The following is a 26,736-nucleotide window of genomic DNA, read 5'->3' as shown; positions in this document are numbered from 1 at the left end:
AGAGCGAGCAGAGTGTGGGACCGCGCTGGAGGCTGTCAGGCTTGGTAAAGCCTGTGCAGGAGGTACGGAGCGAAGCAAGGGCAGCATTTCTAATATAAATACTTTTCATTTTCATTTCTGTTTCTCTGAAAAGTTAAGGTTTTCATATATTCAGGCCAATACAGCACTTATTTTTACTGTAATAGTAGCCTGTGCCACTAGAATAAATGTTGCAAAAATCAAGCCCATAGATTTGATGCCCTAGAGACCTATTTCACCGTTGGCTTGCCAAGCCTTGCTGCTGCCTACTGCAGCTCAATACTAAATAAAAATATACTACAACAATAATAACAACAATAATACGACAGCAACAAAACCCATAGTAGTAATAACGTGTATGCCTTTTATCCAGGGCCTCGCTTGTTTCTTGGTAACTGATGCATATCTGATAATTGCTATTTTCAATTATCATTAAGATGTTCAAAAATTAATTAGGGACAGAGTTACCGCAGGGCCGGGTGGAGGGAACCCCCATCCCTTCTGTGCCTCATTAGCACAGAGCCCAGCTCCTGCCTTCCTTGTCCCACAGCAGGTCTGTGCCATCCTCTTCCCAAGTCACCCCACCAATTAATATAAGCTTACTTCTGGCAGAGGTCTCTCCTAAGGAAGAAGCTCCCCCTATTACTAAGGGGCCTCATTTGTTTGAAACTAAAGCTTATAGTCCCTTCCTAAAATCAACTATGTTAAATTTCCTAGAAGGCGCAATATATCTTGTTTGCATAAGGAAACAACTGTGTCAGACCATAGAGCTGATATGCAGTCTCCCCAACGACAGTGGCTGGTAGAAACTCATCCATGTAATTGGTGATGGGGCTGCTGAAGGTAGCAAGCTTATGAAGAAATAGTGAGCAAAAATAAAACCTCTTTTCTTGTTACTATCATTTGACTAATCCATTAGAGTGTGGGTCACTGACCAGCACATGCAACATATGGGAGACAGCATAAGGCAAGGAGGATGCTTATTAAACTAGAAAGTTTCATGGTAATTGTACTAGAACTTAAAACATGATTAAAAGAGAAAATCCATGTGTGAGTACATTGATAATCTCTTTTTTTGAAAATGTAATTTCCTTAAGCTAGGTTTATAACGGGCACAAATCAAATAGGCAAAGAATTCTACACAAATCGCGGCATGGTTAAGATACAAAACTAGAGTAAGCAAAAAAATCTTCTGCAAAGACTTTTATCTGGGCACGCACACTGCACCGCACAGAGGGGCCCCTGGTGTCGCGGAGAGACTCGTGAGGCTTTACAAAGCGCTGAAACTCCAGCGCCGCGTGTCCCAGCACGGACACGGCCAGCCCCCTGCAGCTGCCCAGAAGGGACTGCAAACGACCGGGTAGGGCACCTGGGTGGTTTCCACCGCTTGCAGCTCTGTGCCTGCACTGTCTCCTGAGAAGAGGTACTGTCACTGGGCAAGGTGCAACACCTCACTGGTTATAAACTTGTGCAATTTCTACCCTTGCAAAAGTTTGGGAGGCTTAATTGCCTATGAGGTGGTTTGGAGACTGATGCAGAAATGCAGACTGCGTGAGGTCACTGGTCAGCTATATCGGCCATTTTATTTATTCTTACTTAAAGAAGCAAAAGAGAAAAGGAAATGAAATTTTATGTACTGTTACATATGCCATTCTTGCTGGTTACAAATGGCACAGAAATAGGAGAGCAGTGTTAAAAATCTTTGTTGGATCAGAATCCGTGAGGCTTCTTCTTCAATGTTCATGGGTTCAAGTGTCCACCAGATCACTGTGTTGATTGAAAGACATGACTGATCCATGTAATAATCGTTTTGCTGGGACAAATCTTAAATTATATTGCTGTTAGAACGACACATCTTCTAAGAGTCTTAAATCTGTTCATTTGTATGAAAAAAAAAAAAAAATCTCAGGTTGTAGTCTTGTTGATGCTCTTTCCCCAGGGGGAAATCCTGACCCACCAGGGTGTATGTCCATCCTGTTGGCCTTGTTGGTCTTCCCGCTCCCCCTCGCAGCTCTCCCTAATTGTGAATCCTCCTGCACGGCCCAACATAGCTGCACAAGAAAACTGCTGTCCCTAGGGACACGTCTTTCCTGGCTGAGACCTCCTGCATGGCAAACCCTGATGGATCTGCCTGCTCCGCGTCCTGCTGCAACAACCGCCTGGAGGCCTGCTCTCTTTGTCACTTCAGAGATTTCATGTTAGGAGGAGGAGGAGGAGGATGCCATCCTCAAATAGTCACACAGCCTGGGGCAACAACCTCTGTAAATATCCTCGTATCAGGAGCTCAAGGTCATCCAGTTGGTTTTCTCACTGAGTCAACGCTATGTCCAGAGCTACATGCCAGTGCAGCAAGAATCTCCCGGTCATTTTTTTACCGCTGAATTTGTCCAGCTCAGAGCTTTCTCTTGAAACTCTCGGGCTTTCCTGTGGGCTCGTCCACAAAAACACCTAGCTCTTTTCAAGGAAAGCAAATGTCCACAATAGCTTGTTTTACACATTCTTTTTTGGAAGGCTTTTCCTAAGCATGGAGGATTTAGCCTTGTGAAACTCACCCTTGAGAGGAATTCATTATACTATGTCCAGTAATACACGTATGCCTTTATTTCTAAAAAATTGTTCCTCAGACGACAATGTGACTCATAACTTTGACAAAGCTGAAGTTGGGTTTCAGCTGTACAATTTCATGGACACCCCGCTGGGGCAGAGAGAATGTGATTATCAAATTCAGGTACAAAGTGAGATCCAAAGATTCCCAGAGCTCAGACGGGTTCGGTCCTGGATGTCTGGTTTTCACCTATCACCATGTCCATGTGCTTGGCCTTCCCTGTGATCTTCAGCACCATTTGGCAAAGGTCTAGGTCCCATCTCTGGTTTGTTATGGCAGCCCAAAAGACAGCCGTGGGGAGGCTCTGGCAGTGAAGGAGTGCACATCACTCACCGCCCGCACGGGCAGGGGCAGGCAGCGCGATGACGCTGCAGGGAGGCAGAGAGGACGACACTGCAACAGGGCTGCAACTGGAAAGTCCCCCAAACCTGGATTTCTTTAGCAACACTTCAGGCAGCCTTGAGGTGAAGAAGAAAGAATGAGAAGAGGCTGGAACAAAGGATCAAGTGGCATAAGACTCTGGCAGGAGCTGAAAGGAACAAGAGGATAAAAACTAGAGAAAAATGAGGGAAAAAATGGAAGTTTGAGATTTTTTTAATAGGGAAAGGAGAGAAAATGAAATTAGATTAAAAGGTCAAAAATGGGGAGAGGAAAGAATGAAGGAGGGAAAGAATCAGGAAGGGGAAGCAGTATAGGAAAATGCAGAGAATAAGTAGGAAAAAATACACCATTGATATACTTGAGTTCTATGTTTTATTGTACTTCCTCAAGTGAAGATGGGAGCCAAAGAAAGGAAGGGCCCCATTGCACTCTCAGGATGGTGGTGGGGGATAGTCCTCAGGCCAGTACCTTACCTCGGAAAGGGAGGAGCCCACAGGCACTTTTACTTTTCCCGTTACGTTCCCCGAGAGCAGGGTTTACAATTGTTAGGAAGGCTGAAGCAGGAAGCTGCAGCTTTCCAGGCAGCTGGGAGGAGCTCCGTGTTGCAGGCGGGCCCTGGGGACCTGTTAAGGTTTTCTCTGTTCAAGGCCATCGGTGATTTTTCCTTTACAACTTTTACACACAACTCAGGGAAAAGACACCAGTAAAACGCAAGCGCATAGGCGCCCAGTGTGCAAAAGCCAAACCAGTAAGGGCGTTTCCAAAGACGGCACACCTTCCTGCGGTACTCAGAGGTAACAGTGGTCCAGCCTCCCCAGCAGCATCCCTGGAGGTGCGCTTTCATGCTAGGGTGAGGGCAGACAGCAGGAATGGGAAATACAAACACATCTGACAATTCCAGTTTTCCTTTTAACAAATAACTTTGGCTTCTTTGAAGAAATACTGCCTCAGCTTACGGTTTAGCCCCATATGAGCATTTCCAAAGCCTGTGCTTTGATATGGCACATCCCATATCAGGGGATAACATAGTGCCCTTGGAGAACAGTCTGTATCTTTGCTGTCTCTGGCAGAGAAGGCTGTACTGAGCCAGGCAAGGAGCCACTTCACTTTGTTTGTTTTATCATTATTAAAATCCCCTTGGTCCCACTCTTGCAAGGTCAGGATTGTTTGGGCTTGAGCTTTTTAGAAAGAGGCCAGGCTTGTCACAGTGGGGAAACAAAAGCAGCAGCGTTCTCACCTGAAACTAGTCCAAAAGATCTCGGCACAGAGGCGATGCTGTGCTCATGAAGTCAGAGATAGTTGGGACTCTTCAGGCTGCTAAACTGTGTGTGGCCAGATTTTCTGCTGAACAGGAGCTGTGCATACGGGAAATGCCAGAGGACTTTTCACTTAAACTGAGCCTCCTGTCAGCTTGCTCTCCAACTGTTCAAGCCGTAGACAGAGACTCTCAGAGCTCAGCTTCTGCTCTTTTTAAGGTGCTGTAAGGAGGCCAAAACACTTGAACCTCTGGCATACTAACCTCCCCTGTGGTTATACACTGATGTCATCAATTCAGAATTATGATGTCAGTGAAAGCTGCTGAAAAGGAGAAGCTGGGCAGGAAGGAAGGAGCCCTAAAATGTTGACATTTATCTTAATGAGAAGCTGAATCCAGAATGAACAGCCAAGGCAATTGATTTTGTAGAGAGAGGCATTCTCTTCAGGCTGCCTCCAGCAGACAGTTCCCTCTTCAGCATGTCTCTGCAGCACGAGGGCAACACAAGGGAACGACAAATTACAATAATCTAACATGGCTGCAGAACTTATCCAGCCTTTTTAATTTTTTGCTTTTTCACCATAATGACTGAACAGCTTGAAGGAGATTTCTTTAGCCTACAACCTGGAATCAGGAGCAGATGTAGCTCACGTAGTGCCGATAGCCAGAACCCACAGAGCAGCTGAATTTGCTTCCCTCTGGCTGTGTTTATTCTAGGTAATTCCACAGGTCAGATTTTAAAACTGTTCATCTCTTAGAAGCTCCTGCTGAAAACCCATTCACTTCAATGGAACCCGGAAAACAGGTTGCCATTCTCATGGTCATAACCTCAGCTCCTCAGACTTGACTCAAAGAGGCAGCCTTTAAGGTGCAGGTAATGTCTACTACAAATGAATGGAAATGTCTAAATTAATATAAGGTGGCCTGTAGGTAGCCAAAAGATGGTAAAAACAAATCTGTGCTAAACCGGGACTGTGGAGGTGGTGCGGAGGAACCACTTGTCATGGAGTCCAAGTCCTCAAGCTTTCATAAAACCACAGACAAAATGCAAGGTCAAAGTGCCTACAGAGTCTGCTGACACTAACAGCATAGAGGCTTTGTCGAAAGGAGGCACCTCTTACACTTCCACATTTGGCAGGAGACCAAGGAGAACCCGCAATGCTGTGATTCCTCCTGACTGACAAAGGTGCCCGAGTGGCTTTCACAGATGAGCCCATCAGTATCACCACTGACAGAAACAAGGTCTACCAAACGTAGTGCTAGATTGCAGCTTTGGCTGAACTGTCATCAATACCTCCATGTAAATTATCGCTTAGTCTTCTATAATTTAATGAATTCAGGGCCAAAGTTGTTCCGTTAAGAAAAATGAAATTGCCACAGAACTGCACGACTGAGGAGAAACATAAATCTCTCCCAGCAAGAGCGTGAACTGCTAATGTACTCACTCATCCCGCAGCCAGCAGCCTCCGTCCAGGAGCAGACAGATCTGGGTGCGATTCTGTCCTTTCCCTCAAAAGTTGGTTCCTTGTCTCCCATCTTTTGGGCCAGATGCTCCGGCTTGGGGCATCTCTTCTGAAGGGCAGCCCGCTGCAGCACGAGAGCGGCATGGCAGTGATCAGACCGCTCCAGCGCGGCTATGAATCCCGGCCAGTAAGGGAAGAAAAAGATTGCTGTTTAGGCTTCTTTCAAGTCTGTTCTTTTCACCAGTAATTAAAGTGACATTTTCCCTGCCATCTGTAGGATTTTAAAGGATGCAGTCGAGTGATCTTGTCAACAGCCCTCATTCCAGGGACGGAGGAGAAAACACAACAAAAAGACCACCTGCTTCTCTGAGCAGAACCTGAAGAAATTAAAAATGCCAACCCTTGCAATAAAGGATCTGCCCTTGCAAGCTCTTGTCACACAAATAATTTTGAAGGTAAATAATACCTTCTACTATTAATGCTTTTGAAGAACAGGTTTCATCCAAACATTTCACATCGGAAATATGACCTTGTCTCAATTAGACTAGTAAAAAATCCATTTTACAAAACTAATTTGCTTCATAAGAAGACTTTTTATAATTTGAAATGGTGGGGTGTTTTTAATTCACTAGCATTGAAAAACTATTTACTTTCTCTTACATTTACCTCCCTCTTCCAGAGTTTTTTTTTAACTTTATGTTTTTTTAAGACAGTGACTGATTTTTGTAGACCTCATCTGTTGGAAATTGTTAATACCTGTCAGGTTTCAACAACGTGTCAAAAATGACCACTGCCAAAAGTATCTATATCATAATCATCGTTCAGGTAGTAATTCAAATTGTACATACAGAATTAATTTGAAAAAGGCTGTAGTTTCAATATAATACAAATATGTGTCATTTAGGAGTAAAATAAATACATGAAAATAGGCAGGAGAAGTAACAAAATCTACTTGAAAATGGGCGATGACCCTAAAAACCAGATTGACCGTTTATTTTATAAGCACACAGAAGAGGATGGAAGAAGTCTTTTGAAAGTGTACGTATTGTTTCCTGAACAATTTAAGACTTAGAGAATAGGTATTATCAACTTCAGTAGCTAATCACTTTGAATATCCCAACACAGAAGCATTACCTGACTATACGTGCTCATCATTTTGGACAAATACGACAGTTGTACTGTTGCAGTGAGTGTAGGAATGCAAAATCCCATCGCTAAATGCCATTCAACAACAGAGAAAAAAAATATTTTAAAATCTAAGTATGTAATTGTATGTATGAGGTATGATGTACGAAGTACACGACAGGGCTGCCCACAGACTGACGGAGGACAATTGCGAAACGAGATGCTGTTGATCACCCCAGGACACTCATACAAGGAGGGCAGAGAGGAAGGGGCTAAAAGCAGATGCTAAGTCACTCATATTGGTAAGTGCAAGACAAAGAAGAAGCGTGGATACGGATACAGATACAGTGAGAAACCAGGAACTCCACCCCAAAACGATCAGAGGGGTAAGTCAGGGCAACTAGTTTCATAAGCAGTTAAGGGCAGGAAAACATGCAGGCAAGGGCTAAGGTGGATGCGGTCCTGGAAGCTGAAGTCACAGAAGAGCAATGCCAGAAATGAAGGGAAGAAAAGCAAGAAACAGGAATGCAAACCAAAGAAAGTTGAAAGGGAGAAGCCGAATGCTTGGTAGACAACAGCAACACACAAGAGACGTGAAGAGATGAGTCTCGTCTTTGAGCAACACTACACCTGCTGCAGCCAAGAGCAGGGGAGGAAAGGAGCAGAAGCAGAAGCCTGGTCGTAACTCCAGCCATGGACTTGAGCACCAGCCTTACACTCCATGGAAGGGCAGGAAAACACAACTGCTGCAGACACAGTATCAGGTGAAGGAATGAGGCATAAGAGTCCCAGGTGCTGGTGAGGGAATGAAATATGCAAAGTTCAGGAAAAACTCTTTCTTTCCTGTTTTGGGGGGTTTTTTTGTTCTTTTTTTTTTTTTTTCCTTTTAAAGGAAAAGAAGGAGGACACTCCTGAGAAAACAGATCAATTCAAGAACCAAGGAACAAGGGTGAAAGTGCGGAGAGCTGAAGATTATATATAACAATGGCAAAATTGTGTAGGATTTCCTGGATAAAGAAAGAAGGATCATTTTAACAGTCATCAAACGGATATTTGGCTCAAGACATTACCCACCATTTGCCACTCCAGCTAATATGCTTATCAGGTTTTCATAGAGGAACAAAGACACATTTAACAGCAAAAGTTAGAAAGGGAGGAGCAGCAGAGGCACAGATGGGATGGGATTGTTGAAAATCCCCTTTGATCAGCAACCCTAGGGATGAACTTGCAGGAATCCTCATCTATTTCTTGTAAGGAATAAGGAGGGGATCACACATACATTATTACATCCCAAGAGGAGCATTCGTGAAGGATGAAAAGGAAACAAGCCAACCCAATTTGCACCTCCTGTTTTCTCTGTTGCAAGTAATATCAAAGCACCTGCAATTCCGAAAGCAGAAAACCTGAAAGCACCCCATCTGCAAAAGCAAGAAAAAAATTAATAAACAGAAGTATCCAGACAAGATGAGAACCTGTTGCTTGTGTCTTACAACCTCTTAAGATTAAATTAACCCTAGAAAGGGTAGGGATATTACGCCTTGGCTTCGCACACTTCAAGCAGAGGGAGACTGACTTTGCCATCAAAGAAATAATTCCAGTGCTCCTCTGTCCAGTTACTTACTTCTGCACATTGCTCCTGCCTCTGTACAAGCTCAGTACAAGCATTCATACAGCTGCACAGCTACACCAGATGAGGAAACCGAGGAAAAGGATTCGCTATTTTATAGTAGCTGTTGTTTGCTTGCTTGGCCTTTTGTTTTTTAATCCTGGGTCTGTCTCCCAGGTGGGTTCTCCCAATGGCCACAACAACTCTTGTGCTACTGCATGGGATGGGCATAAGCAGCTGGGGGGCAAGACCTCTTCCTTCAGTGACACTGCTAGATAACATCAGTTAAAGTGACCCTGAAACCCTGGCCTTCAAAAGTCTTGCCTGAGGACAAGTTCCTAACACACAGAAACTGTCAGGAGCTCTTGCCATGAGCATAACCTGGGCAGTGGAATGACCCCCACCTGCTATGTGCTCAGGGATGTGTAGTAGGAGGGAGAACCAAGGCAGTTCGTAGGTGAAAGCATGCGGCGCACCCTTCTTCCCTGCTGTGAAGCCGGAGTTTACTCTCTAGGTGTGCATTAGGGATGACATTCCCAGGGTCATGCTCACGCATGACATTACATACACCAAAATCTAGATTTTATTCCTGAATATTTTCAAATGCAGCTCTAATTGAGAAATCACAAATGTGTGTCATTAAATAAAAGCCTGTCTCGTCTATAAGTATCTCACATTGAAACAAAGATATTTACTAAACAGGAAGAATGCATTGAAAATTCACTTTAATACATGTTTATTGGTGTCCTGCACTTTCAGTGTAGGAGGTTGGAGATGTAATAAAAAAGTTTCAAAATTTATTGATTCCATTTCATTTAAACCACTCTAAACAACCAGTGCTTTAGAGTTCAGAGAATTAACGTTTACTGTCCGTTACAAGCGAAATTTTAATATTACCTTTTTTGAGTCCGCTTAGAACTCCTCTCTTTTAAAATTCTTCAGATACATTCCTCAGAGTAAACAATACATTTCAATCTGTGTCACAATCAACATTGATAAGGCCTTCTTAACCATTTTATACCACCTCCACTATTACTTCATTGCAAAACACAATCTTATTTCATACTATAAATATCCATCCATGCACAAAACACAGGGGCCAGAAGTTACACATTAATATCTCATGTAGGCTTCCAAGACTTCCTTCACCCTCTGCAGGTTTATGGTACACTTAAAAAGATATCTTTAGACTTGGTCTACTTGGTCTTAAAATACAAATATACAATATCCATAAGCATAAAAAAGTAAAGCTAGATGGCCTTACCATTTGTTATGAACTGCTAAAATCTTATACATGTACAATATAGCATCATGCTGATTAATATACATATTAGTTAAATATATCAACCAATAATGGGGATGTGGCCAAGCTTTTTTGTTTTGTTTTCAAAAAGAAACTGTTCATATACAAGTAAAAAGATTTCTAATTTAAACTCATATGGAATACCTGAACCACATAGACATCTGTAAACCCTGTGGAGATATTCAGGTTAAACTGGGGCATAACCTGCTCATTCACTTGACAGGGAACACAACCCCTCACGGGTGATACCCAAGGTGTGCTATTCCCACAAGAATGCAAATTTAGCAGCATTCACATTTTCTTCAGGTCTAGAACACTAATTTTTGCATCTTACATCTTGGTTTATACTCTTTGTATCTATTCATCACCCTCCATCAGAAACAACTCGGTACCTCAACATCGTCATAGATTTTTCTAAATAAGTAGATATACAGTACAAAGTGTAGATAGTGAAACAAATAAGCACGTATATACAGTCTTTGAAAGGCATTTTTGTGACCATTTTAGCAGTGTTTATAGAAAACATTTGAGATAGTCACATTCTGCTGATACCACTGTATTGCAAACTGTCAAGCCACATTTCTTATATTAAACTTGTACTGCATTGTATATTGTACAACAGAAGAGAAAACGATCATTCTTAAGGTGTGACACAATGAAAAAAAAAATCACTAGACTGAGTAAGGTAACCAGCACAGGGCTTAATTTTCCTGAGGTTTGTAAGAATTTTTTAAACAAAAATCACAGTGACCAGGCTAAACTGCAAACATACTGTTAAGTTTTAAATATACAGTTTATACATAAGTTCTGTGGATGGTCGACTCAACTGTGTATGTTCACACTGATGTTTCCTTTAAATGACTCGCCACTGCATAATACTTGTATCTTTTCCGCCTGTGGAGATGAGATGGGTGTCTTCACAGAGAAAATCTACATTAGTTACATGACTACTATGTCCACCGTACACATGGCTTGGAGCCTAGAAAACACCATATTAGTGAGAATATAAACTGTCATAAAAACATACTGTTATAACACAACATTCATACGACAATGAAACCAAGGCATCACATCATTCTCTTGAAGTATTTTAATATTAAATTAACTTTTAACTGTAGTCTCATTCAATCTTAAGTAAATCCCTTAGGCACATAGGTACTCCCATTCTTCTTTTTTGTGTGTGCGCGCATAGGAAAATAACATTTTATGCATTTGTACAAGTTACAAGAGTAAAGTTTTTGGAAATACCTTACCCTAAACTGTGAACATGGATATGAGAAGAGATGTACTTTGCCAAAATCATCCCCTGTTGATAGCAGTTTTCTCCCATGTGATCGACAGACAGCATTGATATCTGTTCCATCTGAACCTTCAGGCCATACACCTGAAACGCAAAGGAACTAATTAAAGGTTTTTGTAATGGAAATAAAAGTGACAGCTTAAGTTTTTGTTAAAATAATAATAAGGAATTACTTGTTTAAAAAAGAAAAAAATAAAACTATAAAAATAACTGCGGCTGAGTCAGTACGCGTACTTCGGTACAGCAGAAGACCAGATCCTAATAGGAAATCAAGCACATAAATATTTTATTTCCTCTAGTCAGCAATGTGCTTTTCACTCTGAAAAAAGAATTCTGCTAAATTACAGTCATGTGTCTAAGCCTAAAAGAATTTTCGTATTTCTGTAGAAAAATAATAGTTACTGCTTTTATTTTCCCTTCTGCTTATGTATGAGCTAACACTTTCTTCATACTACTGTAGTCTAACTACCTATGTATGATTCAATATGCTTTCTTCATATCACTTAAAGTCTAAAACCTATGAAACACGAAATTATAGTTTTAAATGTTATTTAGTGATTACTAGATCCTTCAAAAGGAAACTGAACCTACTAATAAATCTTTAAAATGCTTTTGTTTAACTGTAAGTAATTCTCCTCCTTCTTCTAACTGCTTGAGCAAGTCCAGAAGAGAGCTACCAAGGTTATCAGGGGCCTCGAGCATCTCCCTTATGAGGAAAGGCTGAGTGACCTGGGTTTGTTCAGCCTGGAGAAGAGAAGGCTGAGGGGGCATTTCATAAATACGTACAAATATCCAAAGGGTGGGTGTCAGGACGATGGGACTAGGCTCTTTTCAATAGTGCCCAATGACAGGACAGGGGGCAATGGGCACAAGTTGGAACACAGGAAGTTCCACATGAATATGAGGAAAAACTCCTTCCCTGTGCGGGTGCCAGAGCAGTGGCACAGGCTGCCCAGGGAGGCTGTGGGGTCCCTTCCCTGGAGACATTCAAACCCCGCCTGGACGCGGTCCTGTGCCCCCTGCTCTGGGTGTGCCTGCTCAAGCAGGGGGGTTGGATGAGATGATCTCCAGAGGTCCCTTCCAACCCCTGCTGTTCTGTGATTCTTTGGGTGCTCATACTCTACTCCTTGCTGTTCTTGCACAAAGTGTTCTAAAAGTAAACTGTAGGCTTATCAATGCAAGGACAAATCTATGCACTACATCTTTGAAGTCTCTGAATACTCACCTGTAATAAATTGTAATTCTAATAAAATCCAACCAGTTATTGAAATTTAATTTTTTTGTATGCAGTACTGCAGGGGGGGTTGTTATGATTTTCAAAATTCAGATTTTATCTAATCCCTACCCAGCATAAACTACACCTAACTTTCAGAGAGCACTGACATAATCTGTAATAACGTGTGTTCTGCCATTATGATTTGGCAAAAAAACCTGCCTTGTCTTGGTGTTACGATTGTCAATGACTGATCCTATGTCACATATCCTCTGCAGTGTCCCCCTGAAATCCTACCACCTGAGTGCATGCTCTTTCTTCGTTGTCAGGATGAAATAGTAGCTACTCCCCCTGCTTGCCTCCCATCTCCTGGAAGGGATCCCTGGATGGGAAAGGCGGCCCAGGCAGGCACACTCCAGCTTCCCTTCTTTGGGCTACTGCTAGCACCAAAGTGGGCAACTGCCCTGCACTGTGGAAACAGCTAGCCTTCGATCCGCATGTAATTCTTCTCAAATACAGTCTTTGTATCATTGTACAGCAATTCAAAAGCACTAAGAGGAAGTGGTTCCATGTCTTCAATTACAAATTGTTGTAAATAAAATGAAACACAAAGTACTGATTTGTGGGCTGCCACTAACTTGCTGGACGTGTGTAGAAACACCTTTTTGCCAGATCAGGGATATTAAAACAGAGGCAGGGAAGAAAAAAAAGGAAGGTGCAAAAAAGAAACATGGTAATTGCTATTAGTGGAATTATGAATATGTAGAATGAAGAGACACAGAAAAGCTGTTTTAAATAACTGCTTTGACAAAAAGGAGGCTGTATGAACATCAAATGCTAGCTGAAAAGAGACAGATGTTTTTATGACGAGCTGGAGGATAAATCCTAAAGGAAATGGTTTAAGAAACAAGACTGACATTTTGAAATGGGGAAAAGATTATATCAGGGTTGGGGTTTTTTTGAGACTCTGTGCTCTTTCAAATATTTTTTTCAGTGCCTCACTATTAGTTTTTCTGAATATGTGAACTCAAACCCCTTTGACTAAAAAAATTAGTCAACTTTTTTCTTCCCATCCTCTGCAGACGTGGAAAAAGAGACCACTTCCTTTTTCTTATTTGAAGATCAATGCCATGCTTTTTTTCTGCTCCTGTTCTGTAAAATTCATTCATTATATCTCTTCTCACGGAACAATAATTAAATGGATAATTATTCTTGCTAGTCAGCACATTATCTGCTGGTCCAATGTGCAAAACCAGAAGCAGCTATTCCAGCTGTGACTGAAGCAGATACTGATAAATGGGTGATTACTTCACATTTTGCATGGCATCCTTTTCATTACATATCCCGCTAATGCATCTGCCTTTTCTACAACAGCATACAGCATAATGCTGTTGACTCACGTTCAGTTTGTATGCAAGATTAATCTGATCTTTCTGTGCAGATCTGTTCTCTTGCCTGCTCTCCTCACGTCTCTGTTTGTACAACTGGGTTCTGCTGTTCAAGTGTGCAACCTCCTATTTGTCTCTGTTGAATTGCCCTTTTTTCATACCATTCCTCTCTATTTCTGAAGACAATTCACTAATCCCGCAGCTTCATGCCACCTACACGTTATACAGCTGCTTTATCATCCATGCTGTTAATAAATATATTCAAACAAACATAATATTCAGTTACAGCCTTCTAGTCAGTTTTGAACTCAACTAGTCTGAGCTTTGCTTTGCTTACCATGTTGTCAGGCTTTTGCACAGCATCTTAGATTTCTTCTGTTCCTGTCCTTCACCTCAAATAGTAATTTTTCCAAAACTGGGCATGTGATATGAACTGATGCCTTGGTCGCGTTTCCAGCAGCACATGGCTTTTGCAAGAGCATACAGATCAGTAAGTCCTTTAAAGTCTGCAGTCCTTCACATTTACATGTGTTTGTATCACTAAAATATCCTCCACTGGGCACCCGTTACATGCTGTTGATTTTCAGTTGAATCATCTCTAAACATTTCCAGGCTGACTAATCTGTTCCCATGCTTGTAGACAGGTGTCCAACAGATCAATTGTTCATTTTGCCCCCTGCGTTGGTTATGTAGCTCTGCAAGTGCTATGCATAATATTTCTGATTTTTATGCAGCTCTACTAGAGTGAGAAAATATTCCTAGTTTCAGTCAGCCAGTAGCTACTGAAAAAAAATCAATATACTAGATGCCTCACGACCTCAATGATGTGATTGTTTCTTCCATGTCCAGTGGAGCAATCCCAGCAAGCATTTAATGATTGTTCATACTGGCTGCCCTGAGGTCCCAAAGTACTGAACAGCGGAGTGACTACCAACATTACTGGACTGGTTTCCAATTTATAATTTATGAGTTTCTTCACTTTATGATTCTAGCCACTAACTTTTCACTTTATCCTCTCCATATGGGCTCTGAAGGTAAGTACCTGATTCCGCAAATGTTGCATTCATTCTCCATTTCCAGTATCTTGCCTGTTCTCTGTGAGGTCCTGAAAATAAGTACTAATGGTCTTGAGATTATGCTAACCAGTTGTTTTTACAGATACAACAAGGTTCATCACACTCAGATACTTTGAAAATATATAAGTCCTAACTCTTTTCTAATCCATTAGCTCCCAGCTGAAAGCAGAGGTCTTATCCTTTCATTCATTACTGGCACTAACTGGGTTAAGTAATCAGATTATAAAAGGCCTTCTAATGAAGATATATTAAACAGGAAGAAAAAAGAGGCTTTTGTTAAACACTTCAGCTTTAGCAGTGTCATCTCTCCAAGCAGCAGACCAATGTTGTTGTTGACCCTTCTTTTATTACTGTACTTGTCGCTTGCATTTATATTTGGGTTTTGTTTGTATGTCTGCTCGGTCCTCCAACACAGTTTCTACTTTCTGCATTCCTCTTCCTTGTAGGAACACTTTAAGCAAGTTTGTGTCTTGCTGCCATTTCTCTTTCTTCTAGGCTGCCAGAGTGCGCGCCCTTTGTATGTTTTAAGGAATTACCACATCTCATCTTTTCTCCAACTTCTGGTCTTCCCTAACAGTGCCTTGGACTTTTGCAGTTTCCCTCCCTGAAGTCCACTACTTTCATTTTGTTGCTCTTTTTCCTTCCTATACTAAGGATCACACCTCTCTAACTCCATGTCATTCCTACACAAGGTGCATTCACATACTCAGCAAGTTCTTTCTACCTCCCTAGAATCAAATCTGGAAGAAACTCCCCTCTAGGTGCTTATCTAGTCCTGTATCAGAATTATTTTGAGAACTTGCTGGTTAGCTAGTGTGCTTGCAATTCCTTTCCTAAAAGACACTGGAATACTTAAAATCTCACATCCTCAGAAATTCCTGTGATTTGACCGATTCTTCTAGCTATTAAAAAAAACCTCCATTCATTTGATCTTTCTGGAAGGATGGTCAACAGTGTAACCCTGACACTATTAATACTGAGATGAAAAAAAATTAATATTGAGATGAAAAAAACATCCACAATTATTATGCATTATCTTTGTAACTTCCCAGTCTGAACCTAACTGTATAGCTACAAATCCTCAGTATATATGGCACCGTGTTTCGTGTATAAAAGTTCCACCACTTGTCATTACACATCCTTTTTGAATAAGTTATATCCTTTTACTTTAAAATTCCATTCATTAGATGAATATCCTCACAATCTCTATTACATTACTAAAATAATAATTGTGATAATTATTACAACTAGGAACTACTCTTATTTATTCCTGATCCCTGTTGCTTTAGCTTACAATACACCAGTTCAGCATGGAGGACTGCAAGTATAAAAAAAGTCTATGATGTTTCCGCATGTTCTCCATTGGCCCAGTAGATCATTTTATTCCACAGACCTGCTCCAAAAGCTGATCTGTTCCAAGGGAGTAAAAACCCCTCTTAGGTGTGACATCCCTCTCCTACGAGACTGTATGCACCACAAGCAGCACCATATTCTATTAGCACTATATTTTGCATTAATTCAAATTATAAAGTAAGGAAAACTCACTTAAAGAATTCATAATTTCAGAATATCTGAACCTTTGATGCTAAATGCAAAGACTTCGTGGCTCTGTAACTGTGCGTCAGGTACACCCAGAGCCCAGGAATATGCTAATAGTTCTATAAGGGCCTTCATCCCTTAATAAGAGAAACATATTAAGGTAACATGCAGCCAGTCTTCTAGAACTTCCTCCTTTTACTAAACTGTGTGTTGCAGTGATACTCAAACACTGGCTGTCGGTTAAATTTTAGAGAATGTAAATGTTTCTTCCCAGCATATTGCTACTGCCATCCCATCTTCTAGGCTCTAGAAACATGTCCTTTCTGGCTGGTTTCACACACATCACTACATCTACTGTACTTGAAACATGAGTGAAAAATCTTCCTTGCTTACTGGTTATACTAAAGCAATTCTTCTCTGTACTACTACCATGGCTTCCTATTGTATCTCGAGGACCCAAGAATTTGAGGCTTCCTGTACTCAGCTTTTGTAAGGATCTGTCTAATTCTGTACACATTGTAGAATGAATACAAAGCTTCAGAGAATACTGGGGAAAGCAGCTCCTTCAAAACTGGCAGAAGCGAAGGAAACAAACCAGGCTGATTTTGCTACATTGGTCTTCTTTCTTCTTGCATTCCTTTCACCTCGCCTAATTATTACATATTATATAAAACACAATGTAACTACTTAATGACAGATACTGTCACCCAGTACAGTACAGTAACTGGTGCAAATGAAACTGGTTCTGGTAGGGGGATTTGGCCCAGTAGCTGCCTAAATAAACATTAATTCCATAGAACTGGTACTTTAATTCTAAAAAAGACGAGAAGCAGCTCTAGTGTGACAGAAAGGAGTGTGTGATTTCTTCCTTGCCTTCCACTTATGTTGTAATCTAATATTTATACTTGAAGCTAGCAAGAATATTAAATTAGAGTCTTTCTGGATTGAAATAAGAGGACAGATTGTAATAAAAATGGCGTAACAGAAGTTCTGTATTTTTCCCTGAAATATGAATAGTCATGTTTCATAAGAAAAAGTTGGCAATCCAAGTGTTTGCTAATAACAAGAATGGCAAGAACTTGTAAGAGGAAAGGTACTTACCAAAAACATGGAATCCTAAAGTACAGGTGTAAGTGGCCCATTCTAGATCTCTAGTTGTTTCAACACTCACAACTTGTTTACAAGCAGAGGGGATCCCTACAAAAGAAAAAAAACCAACCACATGAAAACATTTTTAATTCTCTATAGATTTTTGATTGCACCAGATGAATTAAAACATATGGTCTATCTTGGTAGTTATATGGTCTCATTTAAATTTTAAATCTGTATTAGACTGCCTGTACTTTGCACAAAACGACTAAATATAATTCTTACTCACAGTATAAGATTTCATAGTCTCCTGAATTAGACACAAGATATTGTGAATTAACAGACCAATCCAGATGAGTAATGAAGCTGGAATGACCCTACAAAGAGAAAAATATGGTATTAACTGGACTAACAGTATCTCTCGATGTGACAGTATTAGTACAGTGTTAGAAAACATACTTAAGGTGTCAATATTGAACAAGGAGAAAAAAGGTTACTTACTGAACATTTGCCAATTCTAGTGTACTTTCTTCCATTTTCACTTACGCCATATATATAAATACAGTTGTCATGGGAACCTATTGCCAAGAAGTTTCCATCTATAAACACAAAAGTGAAAAGTAATTATTCCTGTAAGAAAGAGTTTAGGCTGATTTTGAAAAGTTAGTGTGTCACAGACAGGAAGAACTGTTTTAAAGGCCTTGATACTGAAAAATGAAAAAATAAAATTATATTTTTTTTCCTTTTTCACTTGCATATTGATGCATGTCTCAAGATTACAAAACGGCAAGATTATACGGCAAATATTACTGTTAAAAACACGACACTTCTGGAAGCAGCTACAGTCCATTTAGGGCTAACCTGATTGCAACAACCTGCACAGTTAAGTCATATTTGTTTTTTTCCTTCCCAGTAAAACCATACTAAGCATGTGGGGGAGGAAGGGAGGGAAAGAGGGAAAAGAAAACCAGAGTTTAAGACACCACCCATTCAGTGTTGCCAATGTTTCACAGCATATTTATTTTCAGCTTCAGTATGGCAAGTGGGGAATTATTTTAAAACAAACCAACCCCAAATTTAATAAAAAAATTCAACACTTTTTTTTTTTAACCAGTAAATAAATGCTCTCAAACCTGGTGAGTAACGCATTACAGACAGCTGTTCGTTTCCATCTGTGTGTACAGTGACCAAGTCTTTTGTTTCTGTGTCAAACACAAACCACCTGTTGTAAGTACAGAAAGAGGCCAATAAATCATTCCATAAGGAATTTAAATCTACTGTAATCTTGACCAACTTTTCTTCTGTCAAAATAGCATAAGTTTTACCCCAGCAAAAGAAAAACAGCAACTGCTATTCAGTTTGGTTTATTTTTACTTTAACAGAAGGATAGTTTCTTTCCCATGTTTTTTAACCATAAAAACAATCAGACTTTGACCCTGATATCAGTCTTCAGATTCTAGACTGTTTTACTATGTGTCATGCATTAGAATAAAGTAAGCATTACATATAATGATGCTTCTCCTTTAATGACCCTCCTCTATGCTATGCTCATGTTTAAATTGATGCCCACATTAAATCCTAGAGCAAAGGAAAACACAAGCAGGAATCAGGACCATTCTCTTTTGATAGAAGGATTAGCTGTAATTATTAATTTATTTTTAAGAGAATTATTGTATTTATTTTTAATAAACTTAATGAATTAATTTTAATGAACCAAAATTTAATTTGTGGAAACATGTACAAGGGATAAAGATAAAATTAGCATTTCAATACTTGCATCAAATTATTAAAGACAAAGATTCCTCTCAAAGCTTCTCCTTTTGATTCACTCGGATTTAGTGAATAAAATCAATTTAGTAACTAAAGTAAATCCTTTATTTAGGATTGATACACAATCCTAAATAATCTTGGCTCATAAACTATAAGCATTCTGTATGTTCTCAGTTAAGTGGAACCCTTTTCAGTACTAACAGCAAAGTCTGCCCTCAAGTGACATTAAAGGAGAGGATGAAGTTACGGTGAAGGCACTCCTTCCTCCTATGACAGGCAACCAAGGTTCGACTCGGTCTGCCGCTGACCCACTACGTGACCAAGGGCTCAGTCTCACCCTGTAAAATGGAGATACTACTTTTCACCCTGGTTTTGTCTGACTTGTTTATGCCTTACACTCTTCAGGCAGAACAAGTCTCCTAATATGCATTTTCACACTGTGTCTAGCACAGTGGAACATTTGCCAAATTTTTGTTAAAGCCTCTGGTTGTCACTACATTAGAGATAATAAACCACTTGCTAAATTTTCCAATGAGCAACTTTTTTCTATGTGATTTCCTCTGTGCTGCCCTACAGGCCTCAGACAAGATCTCCACACACACCTGCAAAGTTAACTCCTTATCTCAAACCCCTCTTTTAGCCTCTCCTTTGCCACGACGGACACAAAGGTTTAACATTTAGGTCACTGATATGGTGACAGCACCTCCCATACACGGTCTCACTGCTAACCGTCTTCCTGCCCTGTCCAAATCCATCTCTTCCCACTGATCTTAGATTGCCACCGTCCCAGGGCCAAAACCATCCCTTTGTGTTGTGTTCACGCGACACTCAGCGAACACAGGGGACTCGTCCAAGACTAGGGTTTCTAGGCACTAAGGCAATACAAACAAATTTCACTCTGAAATTCAATAGCATTCATCCTCCCTTGATTTCACATCATGCACACAAGAACATGAACTTCAATGTGAGCTGGAAAAATCATGTGTGGTTTGTTGGTGCCCAAGGTGTAGCTCTGTGCACCTTACCTGCCGGTCAGCGTCCCTACTGCAACAACAGATGCTGAAGGATGAAAACCTGAAGACTGTGCTGGATCCTAAAATGTTTCAGAAGGAAGCACACTTTTTTAGCAGTCCAAGTTATATGAAAAATACAGTTCAATTGTCTGCCTCAGGAACAGAGCAAGTGTCTCTTGTTGATTTTTTTTGAGTTTTATTTGTTGGGTTTTTTTTAATACAAAAAAGGAAAAAAAAATTTTAACTGACCGAAATATTACCTAACAGATATTTTTCCCCCTCTCTACAAGGCCACTGTTTTCTTTTCTTCATTATCTAAAAATAACTTGGCAAGTGATTTCATAACAATAACATTGGCAAAGGCAGCTTCTCAACAAATCACAAACAAGTAAGAGATAAAAATAACTTACTAAATTAGAGCTGACCTAAGAATTCAGTATCAAAGCTGCAGTTTACCTACTGTGTAAAGGACAAGCAAGTACCTTATTCAACAAAGGTATGTATCACTTTGCACAGAGGGATAAAGCCTAACTTCTACACACACCAACACCTTTTTCAGCACCTGCCAGTTGCAGCTTAGTGGGAGATTAAGGGCATAAACGGTGCTTCTTATTTTGATATGCAATTTTAAAATATTTTACTTCCTGTAGCATATTATTATGGAGATAGGCGGAATTGCAGTGTTTTTCTTGCAATTTAAACATATGCCTAAAAAATAGGATAAACATTTTCTAATACTTGTTCAGTTACAAATAATGAGCTCCAGAACTCCTCAAGTTATAGCAGAAAGTCTGAAAATAAATAGGTTATTTTTTCTTATACCTGCCAAGAATAATTTTTAAATGTAAGCAAAAAATTTCCAGTAACATATCTCACAGAAATACTTGTGCCTGTGATTTTCTATATTATAAAATAGTATCATATTTTAGCCATTTTAGTAAGCTTGTTCACATTTTTAGCAATTTGTAATTACTAGCCCTACAGGCTAGGTGTAATGGATATTACCATTCATTTTAAATAAGTGACTAATTTCAGAGACATTACTAACCCTAAAGAAATTTCAGAGAATTGTTGAGATCCAGGATTTCTATATGCATGCTCTAAACCACTCCAGTAGCCCAGAAAGGAAAATTTGCTAATTTTTTAAAGCATAATTTCATAGTAAATGCTAAAATATTCTCTTGAATAAACCAGAGGTTCAAACAGTGAATTTAATCTGAGCAATAACTTGTGCTCATAACTACATTAAAAAACTTTTACATAGATCTCTGTGACAAAAATAGGTTAACACAAAATGATTTATTTACTCCAGCCACTGATTTATGAAACAGTCTCAGACATTTCAAGTGGTTAATAAGCAGATTATTGTCAAGACTGATAATAGAAAACTTGTCTTGATAAAGCGGTATGTACTTGGAGGGAAAAAGAAATAAAGCTAAGTCTAGTTTAACAGACCTACTGCTGTTGCCTTTTCAAAAGAACCAAGGTAAATAAAGCAGTTTCATAAATGTTTCAATAACAACAGTTTCTTAGAGAGTGTCTTATATTTGCAAAACCACAGCTAGATATTAATTGAAGCTCACTCAGTCATAATCAGCTAAACTCCAGTTCTGTTTTTCAAAGGACACAAAGGATAAAACAGTGGAAACAGTGTCCTTTTTTGAGTTGATGATTACCTAAGTAACTTTATTTCTGAGACAGCCGCTTAATAGATTTGTTCCTGTTCCCCATATTGTACGTATCTCCACTAATGATGTTTCACTGTCAATCCAAACTTCTACATGCTCTTTTCTTTAGACTGCAAGAAAGCAAAGTGCCAAATTTTGCACTTCTCTTCATGACTATAGGCCCCCCTCAGTATATCGTTCCTGTAATGAGAAATATATCAGAAGGACTAACTTCTTATTCTCCCAGCATTTTTGAAAGAGTATGCAAGTATACAAAAACATACACCTTTACACTGAGCAGAGTAAAGGATCACATTAGTACCTGCAATTGAATTACATGATGATTTGTTTTCTGACAAAACAGAAATTTATTAGGAAAGCATAAAAAAAATTGTACCACTGATTTTACTTTCCACTTCATGATATTTATAAATAAGACTTGCACAAAACCAGTCATTCACCATTTTTAAATAATCACATTAAGTCTCCTAAAAACCTATGCTAAAGACCAGAAAGGTCTATGTAAAAGTTTCCAGTCATGTCATTGTTCAAGTCACTTTTAACTGCATGTGAAGGAACTGCTGCAATCATATGTGTTCATACTCCATACAGTACAATACAGTACACTGCTGTTATTGTATTTCAAAACACTTGTTTCCTCAAGTTAATACTTAAGATTATTGACTTAAAATATCTTAATGATATTTGAGAAGTTCTATAAGAGGAGTAGAGTTGTGTTTAATAAATTTATACCTCTATAATCTTGTTCCAGATGGGACGATGGGTGGTAGCATCCCACATGGTAATGTGTTTGTCATGTCCACAAGTGAAGAACTGAGGTTTAGAGGAATGGACTGCAAGTCCCCAAAGCTCATCAGTGTGACCCTACACAAGCAGAAATGGTTCTTGACAAGAAGGACAGTACCATCAAAACTAAACATATTTAAACAGGATTAAAATGACCAAACTGTATATTAAAGCATTACAAAAATATGTTGGCTTAGATAGATGTGCATTTATAATGTTATTTATTGCCACAAGGACTGTAATAGTAAACCAAATAGATGTGTATTTATGAAACTTAACCTTAAGCAATACCTCTACTGCTCTTACAGGCTTCAAAATGTTCTTGTAAGGCAACAGCTTACCTGGGTAATTGGGAAAAAGTCTCCTGATAGCGTGCCCTGTAGGACGAAGTTTCTGGTGGTTCCTATTAATACAACATCCCCTTTTCCCTCTGCTACTGTTCTGATTGGACCAAACTGCTCTGGAATCTGTGACAAACAGGTAAGTCAGACAATTTGTCAAGCATTGCTATTTTTAAAGATATATGGCCTAGCAAATGCATTTTAATAAATGTTGCACAGAGAAGAAATGAGATGGATGGATATATATGCCTGACTCAAAAATTTGTAACAACTTGCATCAGCTCAGTAACTGGCTTAGTAATACTTCAAGAAAATACATCCTTATCTACTGAACACTCTGTTTGTACAGATGAACTAAGAACTTCAACAAAATGAGAAGGTTCCCTCATGCTGTGTTAACTTGATCATAATTTAATTGCAGCTGTGATATCAGACTAAGCATCTCTGCTCAAAGACAGTGTCAGACTTTGTATCACTAGTACTTTCTTGCAACGTATGTTTCTTTAATTGCAGCCTAGGTTCTGAAAGAGTCAGTGCAAATCTCCAATAGAAAGTTTAAGGGAAGATGGTAAAATTTAAAATAACAAGGAATATCACTGTATGAACAGATAACAAGGACGCCACGGTTAGAAACAGCACAACAAGCAGGTACGTTGTGCTGTGTTAAAAACTGAATTACCAAAACAGACATGCCACTCCAGATGCATATATATTTACAACTTTTAATAATATATAGTAGAGTTGAAACCTTCCTCAGAGCTTTATGCTGATTGTTCTTTTACATTCAGTATGAAAACAGCCATGTAGTTCTTGTCCAAGTAAGTTCTGGTTTAATCTTTTAAGTTCCTACATGGTAACGGAATTAATTTTCAGAATTTCTTTTTTAAATAAAAAACAACACTAACCAAGAAATTAATGAATAAAATCTATGTACTAAAATCCCCCAAAATCCTCACATCATTTTGGAAAAGATTAAAGTACAAAAACATTTTAATATTGCAATACCGTGAAATAAAAAAAGACCTCACGTTATTAATTGCAAAGAAAGGAAGAATTAATATGAAAAAGTATGAATACAAGATTTGTTTTCCAATTACAATAGATCTTAAAAAGGAAATATTATGTTAATGAATAGGCTATCAGAGGAATGACCTGATGACACAAATGATACTGTATTTTACCACTGATTTGTTTTCCCACAGAATACACATCCATAAGAAAAACAAAATTATTTAAAAAGCTCCGTTCAGAAGACAGCTAAAATTTCATTTTGAAAGGCAGAGTAATTTCAAGATAGGCGATGTCACCTCAGTTTTGTGAAGTTTTTGGTAATTTCCATTCCAAGATATCAGCTTTCGGTCTTTTCCACCTCCTGATACTAACGTGCCATCTCGCAGCATACACAGCGCAAATATTCCACCTTCATGTGCCCCTTGAACTGCGTGGCTTATTCTGTTGGTACCTGGATAGATGGAGAAAAGATATGACTACGGAAAGCTTGCTAGCTCCTTTTCCCCCATTGCTTTTTTTCTCCATTTTTTCTACCAGCACCTGCCAAGGATTATCTCTGAACAACGATGGGAATGTAGCATTGCGCCAGGAAGAGACTGAAGTATAGATATTCACTTAGTCTAGTTCAAACACAAAGTAAAATGGGTTCATTTAAACCTTTCATGGGGGTTGAAGCTAAACTGCTTGACATCGCATTTGACCTAAGCACCTTATCAACAAAGAAACCACAACCCAGTCACTTGTTATCCTCCAAGGATATTCCACAGCCTCCAGGCACCCAACTTGCACTAAAATCTGACTAAGCTAGCAGTCTTTGCTTGTCTGGCAGAAGGTGCTGAATCACTCCCCCAAAAAGCCTGTACCTCTTCATTGATGAACTTGGCTTCTTCAAGTACCTTCTCGGTCTCAAAACACCTTCACATCAACTACATTAGATTAAATATCTCTAATTTGATGAACTATCACTATTTTGAAATATAAATAAATGATTACTAGTGATTCTATTACTGAAATGCGTGCCTTGCATCGAAGCTTGGCTAACTTTAGCACAAGCAAGGGGTTGATGCAACTTAGGAAGAAACAACTGCTTTTTCCTTTATACTTCCCATTTGCTTATACCCACACCTATGGATGTGATGTGTCAGTTACAAGTGGTTTCTGTTAAGAGAGGTTTTTGCTAAGGGTACTCCAAACTGGTGGAAGCAGCTCTCGCTTGAACATAGAGCTCTGAATCAAAAGTAGTAAAGAGACAGAAAGTACCCTGTACTAAGATAGCAAAACAAGAACAACATTTTCATCCATCCCAAAAGAACCAGCAAAGGTGAGGAGATCTTGCAGCACAGAAAGTACTCCCTTTCATTCCTGGGAGAAAGAGCAGAAGAGGCTGCTTGCAGTCAAGGCAGAAATTAGTCTACTGGTAAAAAATGGCAAACCGGCCCCCGAGCACCGCACTGAGACTGCCATGCCAGCAGCTGCCACCATCTCCCTTCTCTGTTGGCAGTCCAAGGTAACAATCAAGAACAGGGAGGAGATGGGACTATGCAATTTCTAAACTCTGTTTGGAAGGAAAAGTGTTGAAATGTCTTGCTTCAAACTATCACAGGAAAAAAAAAAACCAACAGGGAAATAAAAGAGGAGCTGAGTTACAAACACCATATCCACCACTTTACTCAACAGTAGTGTATTGGTCAAAGCCACAAGGAGACAATTGGCTGATGGTCCTTGGATGAAAAACAGCCTACAAAACCAGCACAGTAAGGCTCAACTGTGTAACTGATTCACAATGTTGCTTCCCAGTTCTTATATCCTTTGAGTATCTTGGGAGAAGGCACTGAGTAAATAAGCAGCAGCTGTCATCCATATCCCCTTTTACTTTACTAATAAGGCCTCCTTTAGGGGATTTTCCTTATTCCTATGCATGGCATCTCACATGCTAAGTAAACGTTTAGGATGTTGCTGCTGTTTGCCCTCTGGCAGGCATTGCCTTCTGTTGTCTGAAAAAAAATTTTCATTCTAGAAAATGCTTTTCAAGAAGTTCGTCCTATCCATCTGTTCTTTTAAATAAAGCTGAGGAATTCAATTAGATCTGCATATATTTTAGCTTGACTCTTAGGAAAACAAATAAAGCTATTTGTTGTCTTTTTAAAAGTGTATGTCAATAGGCATAATTTTTGCAGACACTACAGAGTGAGAGAATAGGAGACTGGAAATCATCAATTACATTAACAGTGTTTCTTACTATTACATTGATTAAGGATAAGAACTACTCCTGCCATTCCTTACATCAGTAAAGGCCATACATGCTGGCATAGCTCTAGGCTTCAATGTTTGACCACAGGGAACACATTCTATAGAATTTAGTGCTCTAGCAGTCAGGTTTATGTTCTTTAGATGCTCGTAGAGGAGAATCCAGACATAGTTTGCTGGATTGGTCTTGGCAAAGAACTCAAGATAAAAATTTATTATTCTTAAAATGAGGCTACACTCATGTAAAAACTCAGAGTATTTTATATTAAAATTTCACTATTAACTTCAGTCTTACCTTTCCCCCAAACCAAAATGTTTCCACTTGAGTCTCCTGTAATAGTATCACCATTTTCAGAAAAGGTCACACACAGGACAAACTTTGGCTTCTCTTGTTTCTGCATGGTTTTGAAAAATATACACTCACAGCAACACAAACCCCATTCATTTTAACTATATGCATTTGAGAAATTTAATTTAGTCTTATACAGCTCTATTACTTAAATATCTACACAGGAGTTA

The 26,736-nt window shown here is 39.4% G+C and overlaps 1 protein-coding gene across 4 annotated transcripts in view; it reads right to left on the bottom strand.

Annotated features, from left to right (window-relative positions):
- Positions 1–9,172: 9,172 nt before the first annotated feature.
- The window catches only part of EML1 (EMAP like 1), a 129,853-nt gene continuing 112,289 nt past the window's right edge, over positions 9,173–26,736 (bottom strand). For all 4 annotated transcript variants that reach the window (XM_064460749.1, XM_064460750.1, XM_064460747.1 and 1 more), the window contains 11 exons: positions 26,513–26,612; positions 24,267–24,421; positions 22,960–23,085; positions 22,565–22,696; positions 20,157–20,224; positions 18,495–18,583; positions 17,863–17,960; positions 17,651–17,738; positions 17,374–17,469; positions 11,010–11,140; positions 9,173–10,735 (listed from right to left, as the gene is read on the bottom strand). In XM_064460749.1, coding sequence (XP_064316819.1) covers positions 10,610–10,735; positions 11,010–11,140; positions 17,374–17,469; positions 17,651–17,738; positions 17,863–17,960; positions 18,495–18,583; positions 20,157–20,224; positions 22,565–22,696; positions 22,960–23,085; positions 24,267–24,421; positions 26,513–26,612 — 1,209 coding nt within the window. In that variant the 3' untranslated portion in view covers positions 9,173–10,609. The remainder of the gene's footprint in view (positions 10,736–11,009; positions 11,141–17,373; positions 17,470–17,650; positions 17,739–17,862; positions 17,961–18,494; positions 18,584–20,156; positions 20,225–22,564; positions 22,697–22,959; positions 23,086–24,266; positions 24,422–26,512; positions 26,613–26,736) is intronic.

Source organism: Phalacrocorax carbo, chromosome 9 (assembly GCF_963921805.1).
Source record: "Phalacrocorax carbo chromosome 9, bPhaCar2.1, whole genome shotgun sequence".
NCBI lineage: Eukaryota > Metazoa > Chordata > Aves > Suliformes > Phalacrocoracidae > Phalacrocorax > Phalacrocorax carbo.
The sequence above is the reverse complement of the archived record's forward strand: the minus strand, read 5'-3'. Positions and strand labels throughout refer to the sequence as shown.